The sequence below is a fragment of the Felis catus genome, chromosome D4 (genome assembly GCF_018350175.1).
Source record: "Felis catus isolate Fca126 chromosome D4, F.catus_Fca126_mat1.0, whole genome shotgun sequence".
NCBI lineage: Eukaryota > Metazoa > Chordata > Mammalia > Carnivora > Felidae > Felis > Felis catus.
Window position 1 is genome coordinate 90,216,633 of NC_058380.1, and position 20,367 is coordinate 90,236,999.

Genomic DNA, 20,367 nt, shown 5'->3' on the forward strand with positions numbered 1-20,367 from the left:
GAACGTGCTGGCACGGAGAACCTCTACGATCTGTTCTGGGCGTGCGGAGGAGGCTTGTGTGTGCGAGAGGAGGGAAATACAAACACGTCTGCTTGCATTTCAAGAAGAAATAACGGAGGAGAAACCCCAAAAGCTTCAAGAACAGTTCACCGGGAGGGGAAGGGGCTGGGCGCCGCCCACAGGGGCAGAAGCTGGACTCCCTTTAAGGGACTGTTACGATTTTGACTCTGAAACAATGTAAATGTTTTGACATAATTGGAAAGACAAGAGCTGTCAAGCACCAGAAGTACTGGTGATGCCTACGACGCATTCTTGCCCAAAACGAAACCAAATCTAACCAGGTGTGCAGCTCCCAGCTCCTATTTTACAGGAAACGTCGGGGAGAGAGGAGCACGTTGGCCGGACCCGGAGGGCGCAGGAAGCCACATCCCGCATGCGAAGTATTCTAAAGCACCAAGTCTGGTTTCTTCCAGAAAAAAATCCATGGGCAAAAAAAAAAAAAAAAAAAAAAAAAAAAAAAAAAAAAAAAAAGCGGGTACCAAAAACGAGACACTAAATGGGTAGACAGTTAAGTGGAGAGATGAACCGAGAGATCAACCGGGAGCCCACACCTGGAAGGAGGCCCACCCGAACTATCGACCGCGGTTATGTCTGGGGAGAGGGATTCTGGTGATTTTTACGTTTCTTTTTGCATTTTCCTGTGTTGCTTGCTTTGTCTTTCTTTTAACAACGAATGCATATTATTTCCCCCCGAAATCTTTATTTAGAAAAACTTAAACCAAGGAGCACTTGCACATCCTTCATCTGGATTCATCAACCGCTAATCTGTCTGGTGCACCCGCTTTCTCTTTCTCCACACACACGCTTCTGAGCCATCGGAAAGTTGCAAATACCATGACATTTTATCCCTAAATACTTTAGCACATACCTCCTAAGTAAAAAGGCATTCCTCTACGTAATCACAATACCATTAGCATACCTAAGTAATTTAGTATTAAATAACATTATTTCCTGATAATCGTTTCATATTCAAATTTCTCTAACTGCACCTAAGGTTGACTATTATAGTTGTTTTCTTTCCCAACCCAGGAATTGATTCATCGACCAGGCATTCTATGTTTATTATGTCCCTCTAGACTTCCTTGATCTAGAATGATATCCCTGCCCCTCAGTATTTACTTACTTAGCTTTTTGATAACTCAATTTTGAAGAAGCCCAGGTGTCTTGAAGCACCTCCCAGAATCTGTATTTGTCTAATTGTGTGTCCCCACGGGAAGGTTCGGGTGGAGCCTTCCGGCAGAAAGACCTAAGGGCGGAGAGTGGCTGACACCAGGAGACACGTAAGGGCAATCTGCCCTGCATGGGTGATGCTGTGCTCGGTCCCCTGAGGAGTGGCATCCACCCACCAGCTCTCTCCACCTGAAGGTACCCTCCTCCTTTGTAACCAATCAGTAAACTGGGGAGTGGAACTTGGAGACCGTTTCCTAAATCCTTTTGCCCACAAGTTTTAGCATCTGGCGACGCTGCCGGTCTGCCTCGCTGTTCCTCCGGCGGCTGCAGACGCAGGCTTTCTAGCTGGCGTCCCCTTCTTCCACTTACCGGTTGCCATTTTTCCGTCAAGAAGAGCTGGCCTTCCTCTCCCCTTAAGTATCACTAAGGATTTACATACATAAGGCTTTTCTGGAAACCAAGAATCCTATGCAAAGTTTCTGTAAAAAGCACGTTCAACCAACTATTCCCTGTATCGCCCAGGGTCAGAGGCAGGAGACAAGGAAGATCTTGTCCCACCATCATCTCACCCACCTGCAAGGAGCGCTGAGGGCAGGTCAGGAATTGTCCGCCTTCACTCTGATTACACCTGGGCTTGCTGGAAGTTTCCTCGGAGTGGTGGCCAGGCTGCATTTATTAGGTACTAAGCGGAAGTTAACGTACCAAACCGTGTCAACCACCCACCAAGTGTTTGCAGACAGCTCCCACTGCCCTGAAAACTGAAGGCGGATGTTCCCGAGCTGATGCCTTTGAGAACACAATTTAGAGAGTTCTCTATCTTAAAGGGAAGCAGACATCGCTTTCTACGCTAACCACAGTTGATGTCTTCAGAAAAACTGACGGGTTCTTAAATCTGCTAAGCTCTTGTTAAGAAATGATTTATTTTATTTAAGTGCTCCGCAGTGGGAGATGCACGTAGACAGTGGCTGTCTGAGCTTTACAGACACTTTGTAAAAAATGTAATGCTCGTTGGTTTAGTAAATTCAACCAAGAAACACAGATGAAACTCTAAAACAGCAGGTGACGTTCGTGGAGCTCACTGAGCACAAACATACCGAAATGGGGAGGAAGAATGCCAGCAGCCTTCCCGGGACCATTTGACATTCTATTTCCTGCTCGGGGGACCGGCCGAGACACCATCTTCCCATCGAGCACTGCTTTATGTCTTAGGGAGTGGGGGGACCCTCCCTGACAGCCACCACTGCTCAGGCTTCCCTCAAGCTGTTCCTGCAAATCCTCCTTCCTATCCTCGACCCAGGATACCGTAGGGAATGGGACAAAGGGACAACCTGCGTGGCCCAGGGACAGACAGAACTGAACTCCAGCCTCCCCGTAGCAGCCACACCACCTGGGCAAGTCGACGCGGCTCGCCGACCCTCAGTTTACCCACCCAGCCCATGGCTATAAGACGCACCCTGTTGATCTCAGCTCACGGGGTGGCTGAGGAGATCGAACGGGACTGTGTTTGCACAAGTGTGTTGAGAACTACAAATCCAAGCATTTCATTCCACAACGAAGGAGGAATCGACACGGTGGCAATTAGGAGGTGATCTGTGTGCCCGCGCACCCGACCCGGGCAGAGGACCACAGAGAAGCCGGGATCTGCTCCATCCTCTGCAACGGTGTCCGCTGGGGGTGCCAGGTCCACAGGAAACTGACCCACGTCTCGGCAAAGGCTTCGGTTCTCTGCCCCTCTTAGAACTTAGACCCAGCCCAACCATATTCCTTTAAGCTAATTAGGGCAAAAGAATTGCTAAAGTCAGCTCTGAAAGACACTCAACGGTGAGGCCGTGAAGGCCCGGGGCCTGACAATGGGCCGCCTCCACGAGACCGAGGAGTACAGATGGAAGGCAGCTTGCTCAGGTGCCAGCCTGTCAGTTGGATTAAAATGACTCATTTATTTACCCAAGAACCTCACAAAGTGCTTTTACTAACAGGGAGAGGGGGCCTGCCGGCTCTCTGAGCAAGGGACGTAGCAAATTCGCCTCCGCCGCCTTCCCGGCCTGCCAAAAGTCATTATTGCCGTGTGTGGAAAGCCATCAGCGGGGTACAGGCCCCCGTTGTCCGGGTGACAGATTGGGCTGCGTAATCAGAGGAGGAAGGAGAGAGTGCAGAAGCTGTCAGAGGCGAGAGCGCTTGGCTGGAGCCGCCAGAAAACTGGCAACATGAGTTAGCGTAACCGAGTAAACAGCCAACCATCTCCAAATGATCTTGCCATTAACACGAATGAAATAAAGTGGAAAAGCTAAACTTTACCTCCAAAGCACGCCCCAGAGAAAACCAGGAGAGTCTACATGTGCTGTCGGTGGTGAAGTGACATTCCCGTGACTCTCCTGGCCTCATCTCCTAGCCTCCTTTGTCTCCCAGCCCCCCCGGGCACAGTGGAAATTCCCCAGGAGGAAGGGAAATTAAGAACCGCACAGACGTAAAGGTGTGCTTCAAGACAAAAAACAAATTGAGAAGGTGGAGGAAAGCAGCACAGGTTCGGGGTCTTCTGAGGCAAGCACGTGCCCCACAACCAAGGTCTAGTGCGGCGGCGAAGCAGCCAGAAGACCAAGCGAGGCCGGGGGGTGCCTCTCTGTGCCGGGGAAAAGGTTACTGTGCTCCGTATCCATGGTACCCACGGATGGCCAGGGAGGGCCACATGTACAACAATGGAAAAGTCCAGCGTCGGCCTTAAAACCAGAGGCAGCTCGGGAATACCATCTTCCAGTTACTCCGTGGTACGTCCCTTTATCGACCGATCAACATAACAATGGTGTTGAAAACCACCTTCCCCACCTCTGGTTTATCAGGAGCTCCGCACCACAAGCAGGAGGAAACATTTTGTAGATGATCTACTATCTCCTATCTGACTCCTTTGACTTCTTAATTCCATTCGGGAAAGTGGGCTTTTGAACTTTCAACCAGCTCCTTCCCACTAATCCCTACTCCCTTAACTTGGCTTCTTCTCACATCTACTTCTCTAGAGGACACAAAATTCCATTCTGAATGTGTAAGGACCTCTCTCACAAACTGGTCTCCCCTGCCCCAACTGCCCTTTCGCTCCTGCCTACATTTCATGTCACCATGGGCTCACTTGTTTGTTGAGAACCCACAGTACACAAAGCCAGGTACCAGGTCCTGAAGGTTGTAAGAAATTAGAAAGGTCCTTGCTTTCAGATGTTTATAATTAAGATGAAAGCAAACACACACACACACACACACGTCCTGGACTGTTCCTAATAACAGAAAAGACAGGAGGGAGGAAAATGGATTGGGGGGAGTGAATTTTGAAGCAGTAACTAGCATAATTGTGAGTTTCTGAGTGGTTACAGCACAGTTCCCAACTTTTCATACAGACATTCAGTCTTCTGGGCTCGGTAAAAGATCTTGGGATGATAAATCAAAGTGGCAAAAGGTACGGTATAAAGGGGAGGGAAAATCCCCTTGCAACAATTAACAACACGATTGCTCTTTATCAAAAGAAGCCAGTTCTCCATCTGCCTTGTCCTGACGTGGCCCCCGTTCCTCATTAACACTAAGGAGACTCCCGGAGAGCATGCAGAGGGCCTGGCAAGCAACAGGCTGCTTAAAAGGATGCAGTGACAGCGTCGCCCCAACCGGGCCACGATCTACTGCAGTGGGCCTATGTGCCTACAGCTCTCACACACCAGAAGCTTCAGGCCAAAGCAAACAAATGTGGCGGAAGCGGGAGGAATTCTGAGGGTAAGAGAGCAGCTCCTCATCACCAGGGACTGCGTGCCGGCTCCCTGGCTTCCAAACAGCAGGAAGTGAGCCCCCGCCCGGCTCTCCTCTGGTAACCTTTGCTGCAGAATGAAGAAGGGATGGGGCTGGCGGAAGATCGGCACGCTGGAAGGTTCCTCGACAAGCAAATGAGCACACACCAAGAAACTTGAGTGAAATCAGACTGGGGGCAAGCGCGAGTTGGCTTTGCGCACGGCCGCCGGGAGCGGTGGGGGGCAGAGGGGTGCCGGGGCTGGTGGGGGGCAGAGGGGTGGGGATGCCATGCCTTGCCCAGGCAGTGGCGCTCTCTGTTTGGCCGACCTCACTGCAGGTATCAGCCAGACAAAACAAGAAAACTCATCATAGGCTTCCGACCCCACTGAGAATTACCTTTTAAAAAGAACGACCTTTACTTCCACGTAAACCTACTGGAAAAAAAAAAAAAAAAAAAACAACAACCAAGACCAAAACCAACCAAAACACTGAACTTCAAATACCTGGAATTTTCTTTGAGACCCAGAGCTCACCCACGTCTGAAAGAAACACCAGGAGACTTGAGAATTTTCCACCAGGGACAAACCCAACATCTTAAGGGTCAAAGATAAAAACATTTTGCTCTTATCGCAACTCAAACTCCAACACAAAGGTTCCTACTGTCTTTTGTTTCAATACAGACAACCTGTAATGTTCACCCTCGGGTACAGCACGGATATGAAAAGTGAACCTGTTCCCAATGAGCAAGGGTACTAACCTCAGCCTCTTCCAGTCTTCAGAAAAAGGCAGACATTGGTGGTTCTCAACACTGTTTCTGGGGCCCCAAATACCCACCCACTCGGTTCACAAATCCTGAGTGCCTACGGCACACCTGCTCTGTCCCGGCCACCGGCGTGGGACTGCAAACCACACAGTCCACCTTTAGGGGCTCGTGCTCGGGGTGGGGGAGGACACCTAGGCCAGGTGTGGTGGGTACTGTGCGGGGTGCGCTGGGAGGGCCTAATGGGGAAAAGTGGGCCCTGGGAGTGCACTTCCCGAAAAGCTGAAACTGAAGCAGAGACCTAAGTAGGGCTAGTGCAAGTCAGGGGAGGTGCCCCAGGTAGGGGGACGCGGGTACAAAGGCCCCAAGGCCAGGTAAGGAAGACCAACACATTCAGGAAACCAAGGCAGGAGCCTATCTGGCCAAGGCCAGCAACAAGGGGGAAAGTGGAGGCTGAGGAGACAGGAAGAGGTCAGGTTCCAGACAGTATCGTTAGAGACAGTAAGGATTTTTGACAAACTTCTTTCCCAAGCAGATCTGGACTCATCCTCACTTTAGCGCTGGCATTAAGAGACGGTTTAGAGCAAACACCAGCATCTGATTTATGGATGGGCTCCACAAAGGGCAGGGCCACCTGGTCAGACTCAGTGCTCCTCAGGAGGCAAGCGTGCCAGGAGTGACCGTGCCCAGATCCGGACGCCCGGGTCCCCCGTCTGCCACACCTCGTGTCAGAACTGGCACACGGTGATAAACGGGTGACTGGGTGGCCACCTTGTGCGTAAGAAACCAAGCTGTACCCATTCGGAAACCCTGAATTTAGAAAGAAAACAACACCTGTCACCTGAATGTAGAGCAGGAGTTCCTTAAAAAGTAACTGTGTTAAAAAGTGAGGCCTAGACAGGTATCCAAACAGCTAACAGTTTTTGTCCTGCCCAGCACCTGCCCACTGGATCGTCCAGTCAGCAGTGCGATGTCACCACTGCACACACGGGGACTTCTCAGATGAGCTGGGGATTGAGTCACACCATCCGGGAGGGCACAAGGAGAGAAGGGGCTTTAATCGTAGGAGCCAGTGACAACGGTGGTGCCGTGAAGTCCCAGAGAAGGGGGCACGGGAGATGAGAGTTTTCAATCTCAAAAGAGCACGAGACCCATCATAAAGGCCAGCTCTGCACTGAGGGGGGCGGGGGAACCCCGAGGGCCGGGGCCGAATGACCTGGCCCCCAAACCGCAGGGCTAACGATGCTTTTAGACAACAGCAAAAGAAATCTGTCCAAGCACATCTATCTTCCTTTTAAAGAAGGCTCGAGCAGAGGCAAGTGGGGCGACTCTGTTGCGAAAAGACTTTCTCAGCTCTAATTACTCCCGATAGCTGTAATTTACACATTTTTGGTGGATAGAAATCGCCAAGATTCACACATTTTCAGACCAACAGCTGCCACTATTAGTGAGCAAATCGGCAAGACTTCTGCACGGTGGCAGCCGGCTGTCTGTGGCACGGCCAGGGGACGACCAGAAGTGCAAGGCGACCAGCCACACCAAGAGGCCTCGATATCCCCGCTCTCCGTGGGGCTGGCTGCAAGGCCAACTGTCCAGAGGCGAAAACCCGTGACCACCATTACAGAAATTCTCGGCCCCCACGTAGAGTACGGAATGGTACGTACCGTGCAGAGGAGGATGCCGGTCTTGGAATGTGAGAATTCTTCAAACACCGCTGTTCTTTCCTACAGAAACAAGGAAAAACAGGGGCTTACAACTCTGAGGTCAGTCCCAGCAAGGCAGGCTTGGATTCCCATAACCCCCCACTTCCCAGGGCTCTGTCTTCAGGCATGGCGAGGCTTTTCCAAGAAAGAGAAGCAGATTCTTCACATCTCATCAAGACCCTGTCCTTACAGGTCTGGACTTCTCAGGCTATTTGCGGGCAGCACCTCTCAGTAAGACAGGGCCAGGGTGGGCACACCCCTCGGGACGGCCAATACCAAGAGCAGGCAAGGCCAAAGGCCGCAAGTTACTGTACCCCGGGTTCCCAACTCAGAATTTATTCTAAGCACGAGGTCGAGAGGAATAAAGAACCACCACCTTTCCTAATTAGTTTAAAAACTAATTTTAAAGAAAATTTAAAAATTACAATCACCACGTATCTTAGCCATACAAAATTGTATATATTTTATAAAAATTTCTTAAATGTCTACTTATTTTGAGAGAGAGAGAGAGAGAGAACGCGTGCAAGTGAGCACAAGCAGGGGAGGAGCAGTGAGACGGGGCAACATAGAATCCGAAGCAGACTCCAGGCTCCGAGCTGTCAGCACAGAGCCCGACACGGGGTTTGAACCCACGAACGGTGAGATCATGACCTGAGCCAAAGGTGGACGCTTCACCGAATGAGCCACCCAGGCGTCCCGGAAATTATATATATGTTTTAAGTCAGAGGAAGAAACTGAGATCACCCCAGCAAAGCAGGCCCCCGCCACGGGCAACACCCTTCGCAGGCACGTAAACACGTGTTTTCTCAAATGGCAGCGTGCTCCTTCCACTGCTACCACGCTGTCGTGTCAGAATACGGACACCCTCCTGTGCCAATCGACACCCCGAATCACATCGCCTCTCGTGGCTACCGAGGCTTCAGCTGAATGGGCACCGTCGTCCAACACCCCGTCCCTGGCAGCTGGGTTTGTCTCCAACTGTTCGCTCTGGCGCCCAATGTTGAGATAAACACCCTCCGAGAATGTCTGCTGGGTATGTATTTAATGATCCCTTTGGGCTAAAACCCTAAAGGCAGTCCTGCCGCACCGAAGAGCGTCCGCTCAAGAGGCTTGCCGAGGGCACACTCAATGTGGGTTAAGTCACAGCACTGCGAGATGAGACTTGGCCGTGTCTGTCTGTCAGGGACAGGAAAAGGAATATAACCAAGCCACTAAAACTTGGAAAAAAGAAAAAAGTGAGGTCTCACCTTCCCAGTGAGGTCTGGCCCAGCCACCGTGCCACTGGGGCGCACCTCATTCTGGTCCTTCACCTGCATGTCATTCCGTCACGTAACTGGAACCTCCAGGCACACCTCACTTAGGACAGTGGGTAACGACAACCAGCACAACGAGGGCTACCAAGTCCCGGAGAGTGGCCTACGCCCCACGTGCCTGAACTTCACCCACTCTGCACGACAACCCTAGCAGTCGCACTATCACCACACCCATTTCCAGATGGAGACACTGAGGCACAGAAAGGTGGAGTCACTTCTTGCCCAAGGGACACACAGCAATACCCACACCCAGGGAGTCGTGTTCCAGAGCCAGTGCTCAGACCCTCGAGAGGACAGCTGGATTTGCCCAGCGTGCTGCACACTCTTTGTAAGGGTCACTGTAGAGTCAAAATCAGAAAATAAATCAGAAAAGTTCATAAAAGCCCGTAAGACACATCCTACGAACGACGTGACACATTCAGATTTGAGGTAAGGAGAAAATGACCAAACCTGGAGCTTTCCTCACAGCTGTCATGCAGCTATTTTTTTTCTTTCCTTTTTTATGTTTATTTATGGGGCACCTAGGTGGCTCAGCTGGTTGAGTGTCCGATTTGGGCTCAGGTCATGATCTCACAGCCTGGGAGTTCGGCCCCGTGTCGGGCTCTGTGCTGACAGCTCGGAGCCTAGAGTTTGCTTGGGATTCTGGGTCTCCCGCTCTCTCTGCCCCTCCCCAACTCATGTTCCCTGTCTCTCTCTCCCTCTCTCTCTCAAAAGTAAACACTAAAAAAATTGTTTTAAAATAATAAAGTTTATTTATTTTGAGACAGCAGGAGCAGGGGAGGGGCTTACTCTCTCAAAATAAACAAACATTAAAGATGAAATGTTTTAAAACAAAACAGATCCCATCAACTTTTCTCTAATGCTCATAAATGTGGTCAGGGTCACTTCGACCATCAAGGAGACCAAACCAAGGTCATGTAGAGCCGTGGCCAGGGTGACGAGCCAGGCAGACGGGACTGGGACTATTTTAGCTTAGCGTGGGACAGGACACTTGGCCAGTAACTCGAAATACAGAAATACTCCTTCCCACCTTCTGCCCATGTCATGAGAAGGCCGGGAAGGCTAAACACTCACTAGACGAAATAAGCAGAACGCTAACCGTTCCGGAAAGAGACAGCAGTAATAACGGCACCTACGTTCGTGGAGCGCTCACGCGCCAGGCCCCGTACTCAGCACATCATCTGCGCTGACTGAATGAACCTTCACACCAACCCCATCAAGTGAATACCGCTATCACCTCCACTTCAGCGACACGCTTTCCTGAGGTCACACCGCCAGTAAAGGCAGAGCCAGGACGAGCGTGCAAGCAGCGCGTCCCAGAGCACACGGCTGTGAGCATCCTGCAAGACCAGTGCCCTCAGAAAATGAGTCGGTCGGACCGAGATCCTTTAAGCACAGAGCCTTTTGCACGATCAATGCACATTCCTAGATCCTTCTGAGTTCACGCCCGGCTCCCTCATTGTCCTCACGCCCGCCTGGCACAAGGCCTCTGGTGAAGAAGACCGAGAGGATGAGGCAACGGAGCTTTATCAAAAACCAAACGCTCTAAATGGCATTAAATTATGGGATCAACAGAATCCACCGCATCAGGGCCCCTGAAGTTCGTAACATCCACAAGGGCCGGACGATTCAGGAAATTCCATCCGGTCCCGTGGGAAAGAAGAAGCTGGGCCCTTGAGTGACCTTGAGCACGCTCACTTTTCTGAGCCTGTACTCTCTTAAATTATTAAACTGACAAAAGCGAGCACGAGAAGGGGGCTGGACCTGATGGCTTTAACGTCTCCCTCAGCTCTAAAGGTGTGTTTTTTACAAACTGGAGCTAGTCAAGCCTTGCTCCGATGCCCGGTTGTCCTTCCCTTGCCCTGACTGAGCGCCCGGTCACCTCCTTCCAGGACAAGATGGCTCCCACTAGCAGGGCCTGCTCGTCCGCCTTCCACGCTGGCATGCGCCTCACCCGGCTCCCTGCCCATCGCCTGCACGGAACGAGGGCTGCGCCGCTCAGAACCTAAAACCGGGAGGCGTGACTCTCTCCCTCCTGGACGGCAGTATTACTCAGAGCTGAGACACAACTGAGACCCTGAAGCCCCTCGCCCAACCACGGTGTTAAGAGTGAAGGCGCTGTATCTTGTTGACAATGACAGCAGTCGCGCTCAGCAGTACCATATGGGATCCACAATTTAGCTCCATTAATGCTCTTAATTTGAAGACATCAAGCCCTAATTACACACTGGGTACTAAAAAGGCAAAACCCTTCCCTGGTGCCAGCTACTTAGTGGTACTCTGTTGCCTTAACAGCTGGTTGAGGCAGACTCGGGCCAAGCCGGGCCGCGAGCTCTCTCAGGTGGAAGAGGGCAGCTCCCGGAGCAAGAACACCCGGGAACAAAAGACGCCCTTGCCCGCACCGACGCGGCCGTGCGATCTGTCCCCAGGTCCAGTGGGTCGCCCGCCCGCCCGAGACTCGTCCCCTCCTTGCCCGGCGGAGTCCGAGGCGGAAGCCAGAGCCGACCCCAAAAGGCCACGTTCACAGTCGTCAGACTCGGGCCCGCTCCCGCTCCCGGGGACGGGCGCGAAGCTCACCTCCTGCTCCATGTTGCCGTGCAGCCGCAGGAATTTGAATCTCGTGGAGGCAGATGGTGGCTGCCGTGACGCGGGGGCCCCTGAGCAGGCTGGCAGGGTCCGGAGGAAGAGGTGGTAATAGAACTCCACCAGCTCACAGCTCAAGAAAAAGATGATCATCTTCTGGTCTTTCTCAAGCTACGTCGGTACCGAGGGGGAAAGAACCACCACACGTGTTTAAGATTAGGTGACCCTGAAACGAGTACTTCTCTAAAACATGTAGTCGTGCTGGCCCGGATTTGGAAACCCAGATGACGGACAGCTTTGAATAATTAAAAAAAAAAAAAAAAAAAAAAAAGTACCACTGATACAACATACGCTCCAAAGAGTAGATGAAAGGGAAGTGACACGGCTACGACTTCGGCCAGGCTTCCCAAATCTGAGCAGCGCAGATGCGCCGTGGACCGAGGCCGTGCGCTCCCCTTCTTCCCACCCACCCGTGGCTCGCCACACGTGCCCCTGCCTGGCTGGGGCCCCGCAGGCGGTACCTCTGAAGCTTCCTCCTCGAGCCCCTACACCCACTACTTTCCCACACCCCAGAGGAAGTTATCACGTGCGTCCAGTAAGCACAGAAATGCCCGAATTCTCAGAGACCAGGAGCACAGGCTCCCGTGTCTGCCTGCATGCAGCCGGTTTCTGCCACCTGTGATGCTCCTGGGTCCTCCGTCCCAGCAGAGGATTCAGGTACACTTCATGTCGAATGTAACAGCTATCACTGACCTCTGGGTCTTTACCACAACCCCAGGATGGCTGACTGGTAAAGTCTGCATTTGCAAACACAGTTACAGTGGAAAACGTGTGTGTGCACGAGAGAGAGAGAGAGAGAGAGAGAGAGAGAGAGAGAGAGAGAGCGCGCGCGTGTGCGAGCATCCCTCAATTCACTGCTATCAACGCCAGACACAGAGAGAACAGGACCTTCTTCCCTCAACTGAGCTGGTCCCAACCTTGCACTTCTGCAGGATGAAGGCCGCCAGGGAGACGAGCTTCAGTTTGCTGGGAACCAGCGTCACATGCTGATCAAGACTTCCTGGAATCGCGAAGCTGTCCAGCTCATCGTCAGCTGGTAGAGGGGAAACCTCGGGAAGTGTGCCTCGCTCCAGGTCAGACTGCCCGTGGTGCTGATCCAGGACAGAAATCCGGACTGGATCGAGCAAGCTGATATCAGCCAGCCGCGTCACACCTTGGAGCAAAGGTGAGATAGGCAAACACTGTGAAACCAGTCCCGTGTGGGCACCCCACACCCCACGTCCCACGCTTATGAAGAAGCTCCTGTGGGCAACACCTGGGCAGCAAGATCTGCCCTCTGGTCAATCGGGGGGGGGGGGGGGGGAACTGCTTCCACACCAGCATTTCTAAACTCTGGCCTAGGCAGGCCACTGAAAGGGACAGGAGCAGCTGTCTCCTCCCCACCCTGAAAGGATTCTACGCTCAAGTAAGTTATGAAAACCCTGATAAAAGGGTGTCACGGGATTCCTTAATCACAGGGTGTTGTGGGTTTACAAGGCTTCTCAGGATCTTTGCTGTGCTCGCATGCACCATGAATTTCTAAGACAAGGAAGAAATATGTGGCGTTTCCCAAACTTCTGAGCACAGAATCATGGACTTTCTCTTAAAATGAAGGTTACTTAAGATACACTTGGCGAACTGGTATGCGTGTGCTGCAACAGGGCCAGTTTAACAAGCCAGACCTGAGAACGTGACAGCGGGGCTGTGTTGTGTGGGTGACTCTGGTGGCTGTGACTTTTCCAAGCCGTAGGGCCCCATCTGTAAAGGAGAGCTCAGAACGTCCATCTCGTGAGGACGGAAAGACAGAAAGGAACTTAAAGAGGTTCAGGGCTCTTCAGCAGAAAGGTGGGCTGAGAACACTCACAATAAAAAGCTCACGAAGCCTCTGGGTAGACGGGAGTCAGCCGTCACCTTTCCTCTCACCCCGCCACGAGCACCGGGAACACTCTCCTTACAGAGACAGCTCTGGACCTGCCCTGCCCTTCCCCCCCACACCCCGGGGAGCATGGCAGGGCCTTGCATGACTGGCAGAGGGAGGCTGGGCCTGCAGGGCAGGGGTCCGGAAAGGCGGTCCTTCAGGGACACCGCCCTCCTGACCCTCTATCCCCATCGCTGAGAACCACCGCGGGCAAACAACGCCCGTCACATCTAGATCGTTCCTCTTAAGAACAAAGAGCGTGTCTTTTCAACCCACCTTCTGTGAGCGTGGCCGACAGCAACACGTTTTGTCGTTGCTGGCACTCGGCATTCACGGCATTGAGTATCACTGTGATATCCTTTTCAAAACCCAAATCCAGGATTCTGTGGTTTCAAGAGAAGGGATTTTACTCCGCATGCAGAGTGAAGGCTGCAACGGGAGCACGAACGGCTCGCTGCTCCTACCGTTCATGCTTCTGGGCGAGGCTCACCTGTCTGCTTCATCCAAAATCAGCCACCGTATCCGACTAAAGTGAATGTTCTTTGTGGATTTGATATGATCCACCAGTCGCCCAGGAGTCGAGATGAGGATATTTATTCCTTTGCGGAGTCTGTTTAAAATTACATATCATAAAAGTAAATCAAATGGGGCTGTATCAACAGAAAACACAGGAGGAAGGCACAGGAGGCAGATTCATTTGTAGCACCAACGTGTACGGCTTGAAGTCACGGCAAACAGGATGACAAACGGATACGAAGATACATTTGAGTTTCCATTTCCCTCAAAGTTTCTCTTGTCTAGAAGGTGATTATTAAGATCTGACGTCGTATTAAAATCATAAATGCAGTACCTCTGAAAAGAATCTTTACTGTATAATCCGGTGCCCTTTACCTGGTTCGTGGATCCTTTCTAGGACATTCCAGAAAGATGGTCACCTAGCCTGTTCGTTCTCGAAGGTTTCTGCGCCATGGAAACTCCAGTCTAAATGAGTTACCGCAGGCCAATGTGGTCTAATGGCTAGAACGGTTTCTTATACCGAACCTTTGTTTGTAGCCTCCATACAACGGGCACCTAACTTTGTCCCACAGACTAGGGAGAATAAATCTCAGTTCTTACTCCCGAACACCCTTTACTCCATATTTCCATAGCAATACAAGCTTCTAATTTTTAGCTGAGTGTATTTTCCAGCCTCTCTTGAAGTTAAGTTTGGTCGTATGCCTATGTTCAAGTGATGGGATAAAAGGATAAAGGGAATATGCAAAAACCACAAATATCTCTGGAGGGAGGGGGGAGGATTATCTTTGTTCCCGCTGGCAGGGAACAAGATGTAATGGCTGGAGCTCTAGCAACTCGCTAAGACTATGGAGTACACTTAAAAATGGAAGCCTCACTTAATGGCACAAAAAGGCAGAAGGAACCTGGTTCCTGACACCAGAGCTTCATGCAGGCCCTGGATGCGTTACCGTCAGGCTTCTTAGATGTGAAAGGAAAGTACAACCGCCATATTGTTTGTGCCACTGCTGTTTGTTGTTGTCGTTATTTACAGCTGAACCAAATCTAATCAATACCTTTAGGTTTCAAGTTTAGTATTTACTCCTCAGTTACAAACTACACACAGAGCTGGGTGTTACTACCAAGCGTTAAGCTACAATACAATAAAAATGTTTCAAAAAGAATCCAGACAACGTGGGATTTATCTGTGGCAACGTTTTCTCCTGAAATTACCCATCACCAGTTCCTATACAGAATTAGGAATCAGTGTTTTGGATATACAAAGCAAAGCGTAAAGCATTACATGTGAGTTTAGTATCTCGCCTTTGTAGAGCCAAATGACAAGCCCCTAGACTCCCAATGTGCACAAAAGAGAGTCACCGAGGGGGCTGGATACCAAACAAGGGGGACCAAGGGATGCTGGGGGGGGGGACAGAGAGGATGTTAAGTGGGTGGGGAGTATGGTTACCGACCACGTCGGAAGGGAACCTCTGTGGGCTCGTCGGTATTTCATAAGACAGCACCGCCTACAGGCGACAGGTCCCCGCTGCCTCAATCTGTCCCTCCGCTCTGGGACTAGGAAGCACAGGAGGAAACAAGACTCTCTCCAGGTTTAGAAGGACCAGGTCTCATTGAATAGGAAGGCAGAACAGACAGACTCAGACAGGAACGGACCATAAACCAGGCTCCGCATACCTGGCCTTTTCGGATTTCTTCCTCTCTCCGCCCATGAGCACCCCAGGCACGATCCAGGTGAACGGCTACAGGAAGACACCAGATGAGAATCAGAGCAGAGCCCCCTTCCCTGCAGACACAGAGACCGAATCCAAGGTCTTCTCCCCTAAAGACGCTGGGAGGGAAGACCTAGGCTTCACTGCAGACGCTGTCACTGTGGAGACGCCATTCCCGGGCATCGCCCGCCCCAGTGACGGGCAACAGCCACTTAAGTCACAGCTCCGGAACTGGCTCCCGGTGCCGTGAGAGGAACAGAGGCTTTCTCAGGGATTCAAACAGCTTCTCCGCCTTGCCCCGTCGAGGCCGAGTGGAGAACACATTTGACCTAAGCACAGCCCTTCCTTACTCCCCACCCCTGACAGAAGGAAGGACAGATCAATTCTCGGCTTGGCAGGCGCTGGCTCTCCTTTCTTAAACCCGACGTGCAGCTTTCTGGTAGCTTTCCACGTGCTCACTTCGGTTATACCTGTGAGTCTCCACGCGCCTTGTTAGGGACTATGGTGAACACATTACGGGGCTCTAAGCACCAGGAAACCCCAGTAATCTAAGCTAGGAATCGGCAGTTGGTCCACTTCGGATCAGTCAAAACCTACAAACTATGCCTGGGGAGAGCTGAGACGCCCAAGCAACAAAGCGAAATTAAAATAATTCCTTGCTTTTTGAAAACAAAGGTAAGACTGGCAGACTTCTCTTTTCTCAAAAAGTCAGGCAAAAAAGGTAGAAAACTGGACTCGCAGCCCGCCTTACCTTAAGCAGTTTCTGGACAGTGTTGAAGCTTTGCAGAGCCAGCTGTGAGGAGTGAGCAGTTACAGATACTGAGCAAGGTTGTTCCCACCCGCCCCCCCTCCGCCCCCACCTCCCCAATCTTTGAAAAAAATTTAGACAACATGAAGTGATCAGATCCCAACCTGGACCTTAAGTTAAGATTTCAGGAAAAAAAAAAAATGTGATCCACAGAATCTTCTCAGAGAATATACCTCGCTCTCAGACTACGTCTGAAAGCTGCCAGTTTGGAGACTTGGGCAGAGAGGCCGAGTCCATTCCTTGGACACACACAGAAACAGTGTTGTGTGCTCCCTCTGCTGGCTCAAATTCCCAGAGTGCCACACAGAGAACCACAAGCCTACGGTGCACGTGGATGGGGAAGCGTGCAGCATCGCCCTGGACGTGCCTCTCTTTAGGAAGAGAGGAAAACAGAACGTGCAGGAAGGAGTCACCTGAAGGAGCAATCGACAGGCAAGCCTCTGGGCACCTTGCTTTCAAGGTGGCGTCAGGTATCCTTCAAGTACGCCCCACGGAGCACCGAGAGACGGTCACCCCCGAGTTTATTAAAGGACCAGAGTCTAACAAGCCCAGTGGAGACCAGAGGAAGTGAAATTAACGTAGGTTATAACCATTAACCACCGTAAGAAAGCCTCAACACAATCCCTTTATCCAAGCGCATGTACAGAGTTCCCACATGCTTAGTATTCACGACGCGTCCCAGGGAAGTAGCAAGTTTGCCGCTGTGAAAATTTAAATAGCTCCACGCCTGCTCCTTCCCAGGACTGAGCTGAGAAAGGGCACTGCAGGCTGTGTAAGGCTGTGTTAACGGGCTGACTGGAAACCTCCATCTCCGCGATCAACTCTCCGCAAGGAAGTGATTAGCATTTGATAGAGAAAACCGGTGCTCTACTCTACACTTGCCTCCGTAGGCAAATAAACTAGATCAGACAGAAGAGATTCCCACCAAGACAGAAGAAAAACGTCGAGAAGCTTAACTTGCAAGAACACGTAAAATTCTTCGTACCATGGCCTCTTTTAAAGAAAGTTCACTTTAGGGCTGACTGCTCTAATTTTTAATTAAGCTATAAAAGAAACAAAAAAGCCTGAAAATGTCATTATTTTAATTCCTTTTAAAAGGACAGAGGCTTATCGTGTCATTAGTTTTTAGACACCAGGGAAATGCTTTTCCATACTCAGCTTATGATTTTCACAGAGTCTTTGAATTTTTCTTCTTAACAGGAACCAGAGGGATGGTCCCAGGCCAAGGTAAGGGTGCAGCAGGGAGAAAAATGGTAAAACCCACTTTTAAATTCGAACGGGTCTTACTCTCAGAAGGAAAGCACTTGCTTAAAAGGCGTCCCGACAGTGAGGCTGCTTACCTCTCTCGTTGGCACCAGCACCAGGGCATAGGGGCCATCACTGCGCTGTGGACACAGAAGGAAAGAAACGCCACGAGTCAATGAACGAAGGTCACGGGACTCCGGTGGACAGAACCCGAGGGCGGCCACTCGCAAACATGAGAGAAGGGGACTACGACGCCCACTACTCTTCTCATGCAACCTTGTTCTAAAGGTCCTGCCTCGGGGCGCCTGGGTGGCTCAGTCGGTTGGGCGTCCAACTTCGGCTCAGGTCACGATCTCACGGTTCGTGAGTTCGAGCCCCATGTCGGGCTCTGTGCTGACCGCTCGGAGCCTGGAGCCCGCTTCGGATTCTGTGTCTCCCTCTCTCTCTGCCCCTAACCCACTCGCATTCTGTCTCTGTTTCTGTCAGAAATAAATAAACATTAAAAAAAATTTTTTTTAAAGGTTCTGCCCCATGTGGTCAGACAAGAGAAAGAAAATACATATAAAACTGGAAAGTAGGAGACAAAACAGTCATTAGATGACAGTTTATCCTAAAAAACAAAACAAAAATCTACTACAAGAAAAGACAACTCAGTCAAGTTGCTGAATGCAAACTTAATACACACAAATTACAGCCTTCTGACATAAAAAAGTTAGAAAATACAATGGAGGGGGGAATCACCCAAGAGCAGCAGCGGGAACAACAGGAAGGCTGACAAAAAATGTACAAAATGCTTGTGACAGAAACTGTAAAACCCTTCTGAGGAGCATAAAGTAAAATGTGAATAAATGGGAAACCATATCCTATTCTTGGATAAGATGGCTCCTTATCACAAATGAGCCAATTGTAAGTCAACCCATTAACGTAACGTGACCCTAAGAAAGCTGCCACAAGTCTGCACATACACACACGTGCATATAAAATAACACATATGGACAAGCTGACTTCAAAGCTCCTATGAAAAATCAACGTGCAAGAATAACCAAAACATGTCCGAAAAACAACAGATGTTAAAACGATTTAGAACTACCATAATATAAATAACGGACAGCAGCATACAGAGATCACAGCAGCAAACCGAGTCTAGAACAGAATCAAATACATGCAGAATTGTATGAAATAAGGTGCATTTTGCATCAGTAGAGAAAAGATAAATTGTTCAGAGACTTCACAAGCAAACAAAGTTACAGAAGTAAAGTTGGAATTAAGTTGGCCATTTTCCAGATGACATAAATCTCAGAAACTATACAACATCAATACATTTTATAACATAAAAACTTTTAACTTTAGAATGGGCAAACAGTGACTAAATAAAATCAAGTAATAAACGACAAAACGAGGGGAGAGAAAGGGCCAGTTTCCTTAGTTCACAAAAGGCCTATAATTCAATGAAAAAATGAAAACAAAAAAGACCACAACGACTTATATAGAAAAATGGAGACAGGACACAAGTAGCTAATTCATGGATGTGAGAATTCAAGACACGGCTTTTACACATGCAAAGAGATGCTCAACTCCACTGTCAAATGAGCAAAACTTAAGCAGCCAATGGTGTCACTAGGGCACGGGTGAGCAGGGACTCCTGTACCGCCTGCTGTGGGGAGAACGCAAAGTGTGGCTTAACCCATTCGAAGTTCAGTGCGGGGGGCGGGGCGCCTGGGTGGCTCGGTGGGTTAAGCATCTGGCTTCAGCTCAGGTCATGATCTCACGGTTCGTGAGTTCGAGCCCCACACAGGGTGAGGTTCATGAGCTTGAGCCCCACTTCTCTCTCTGCCCCTCACTCACTTGCACCCTCTCTCTCTCTCTCTCAAAAAAAAATAAAGTTCAATTGTGGCGTTATCCACCGAATGAAAATGCCGCTCCCACTGTCAGGGGTTTCTTTAAAAGATACACCCGTAAGTTTGCGTAAAAAAGTAAACTATTTTACAGACTGTATTTGTAACAGTCTCGTTTGTAGTGAAATACTGGATGGAAGGCAAGTCCTACCAGTGAGGGGCTGACGCCCTAACTCGGGGTACCCCCATGCAGTGGGACACCAGACGGCCGTGAAAAAACAAGGCACGTGGGCACGGTACTGCTAAGAAGCCATCCCAAAGCGTGTTAAGTGAGCACCAACTAGCAAGGCACAAACATCATGTACAGCAAGCAACCTCCTGCGTTATCACCCCAAACACAACAGAAAGAAACAAAGAAGCTCTGGCTGAGGGGGAAGGGGCCTGTGCGCCCCCGCACTCGCTCTCTCTGCAGAGACCAGCCCTGGGAGGGCCACCAGACGAGCACAAGGGCATTGCGTCCCCAGAGAGCCCTGCCATGCGGGCGACAGGGACTGTGAGGACTGACTTCTCACAGTGTATTTTTTGGTACTCTTTTAATCTTGTAATGCGTACACTGTATCTAAAAATATACGTGTAAAAAAACCCAAAAAGTACCCTGAGAAAGGCCCCAAAGTCAGTGGTGACTTGCACCTCCAAAGTGCTCACAGACACTCAGGACTTAATCAAAACCGTGTCAGGGCAGAAGCTAAGTGTGGATTTAGAACAGGTTCAATTACAAGTATGGATTTCATGTTTTGCATTGGAAACATTTACCCACGAGGAGGAAAGGATTTGGAATTCAAACTAGAGCCGCCCATCCTCGACGTCAAGTCTGCGAGGCTGTGCTGAGGCCCAGGCAAGAACGGTAAACATGTTAGTACAACGGTATCAGCGTGCCACAGTGTGACGTTAC

General features: G+C 50.4%; 1 protein-coding gene across 13 annotated transcripts in view; it reads right to left on the reverse strand.

The window, feature by feature from the left end:
- Positions 1-20,367, reverse strand: part of DDX31 (DEAD-box helicase 31) — a 73,668-nt gene that overhangs the window by 39,611 nt on the left and 13,690 nt on the right. For 10 of the 13 annotated variants that reach the window (XM_045043405.1, XM_045043406.1, XM_045043407.1 and 7 more), the window contains exons 7-15: positions 17,676-17,720; positions 16,279-16,320; positions 15,493-15,557; positions 13,796-13,915; positions 13,582-13,688; positions 12,326-12,561; positions 11,343-11,519; positions 7,414-7,473; positions 1,804-1,896 (exon numbers count right to left, since the gene is read on the reverse strand). In XM_045043405.1, coding sequence (XP_044899340.1) covers positions 1,804-1,896; positions 7,414-7,473; positions 11,343-11,519; positions 12,326-12,561; positions 13,582-13,688; positions 13,796-13,915; positions 15,493-15,557; positions 16,279-16,320; positions 17,676-17,720 — 945 coding nt within the window. The remainder of the gene's footprint in view (positions 1-1,803; positions 1,897-7,413; positions 7,474-11,342; positions 11,520-12,325; positions 12,562-13,581; positions 13,689-13,795; positions 13,916-15,492; positions 15,558-16,278; positions 16,321-17,675; positions 17,721-20,367) is intronic. The other 3 variants (XM_023242915.2, XM_023242917.2, XM_045043413.1) reach the window with 1 other exon arrangement.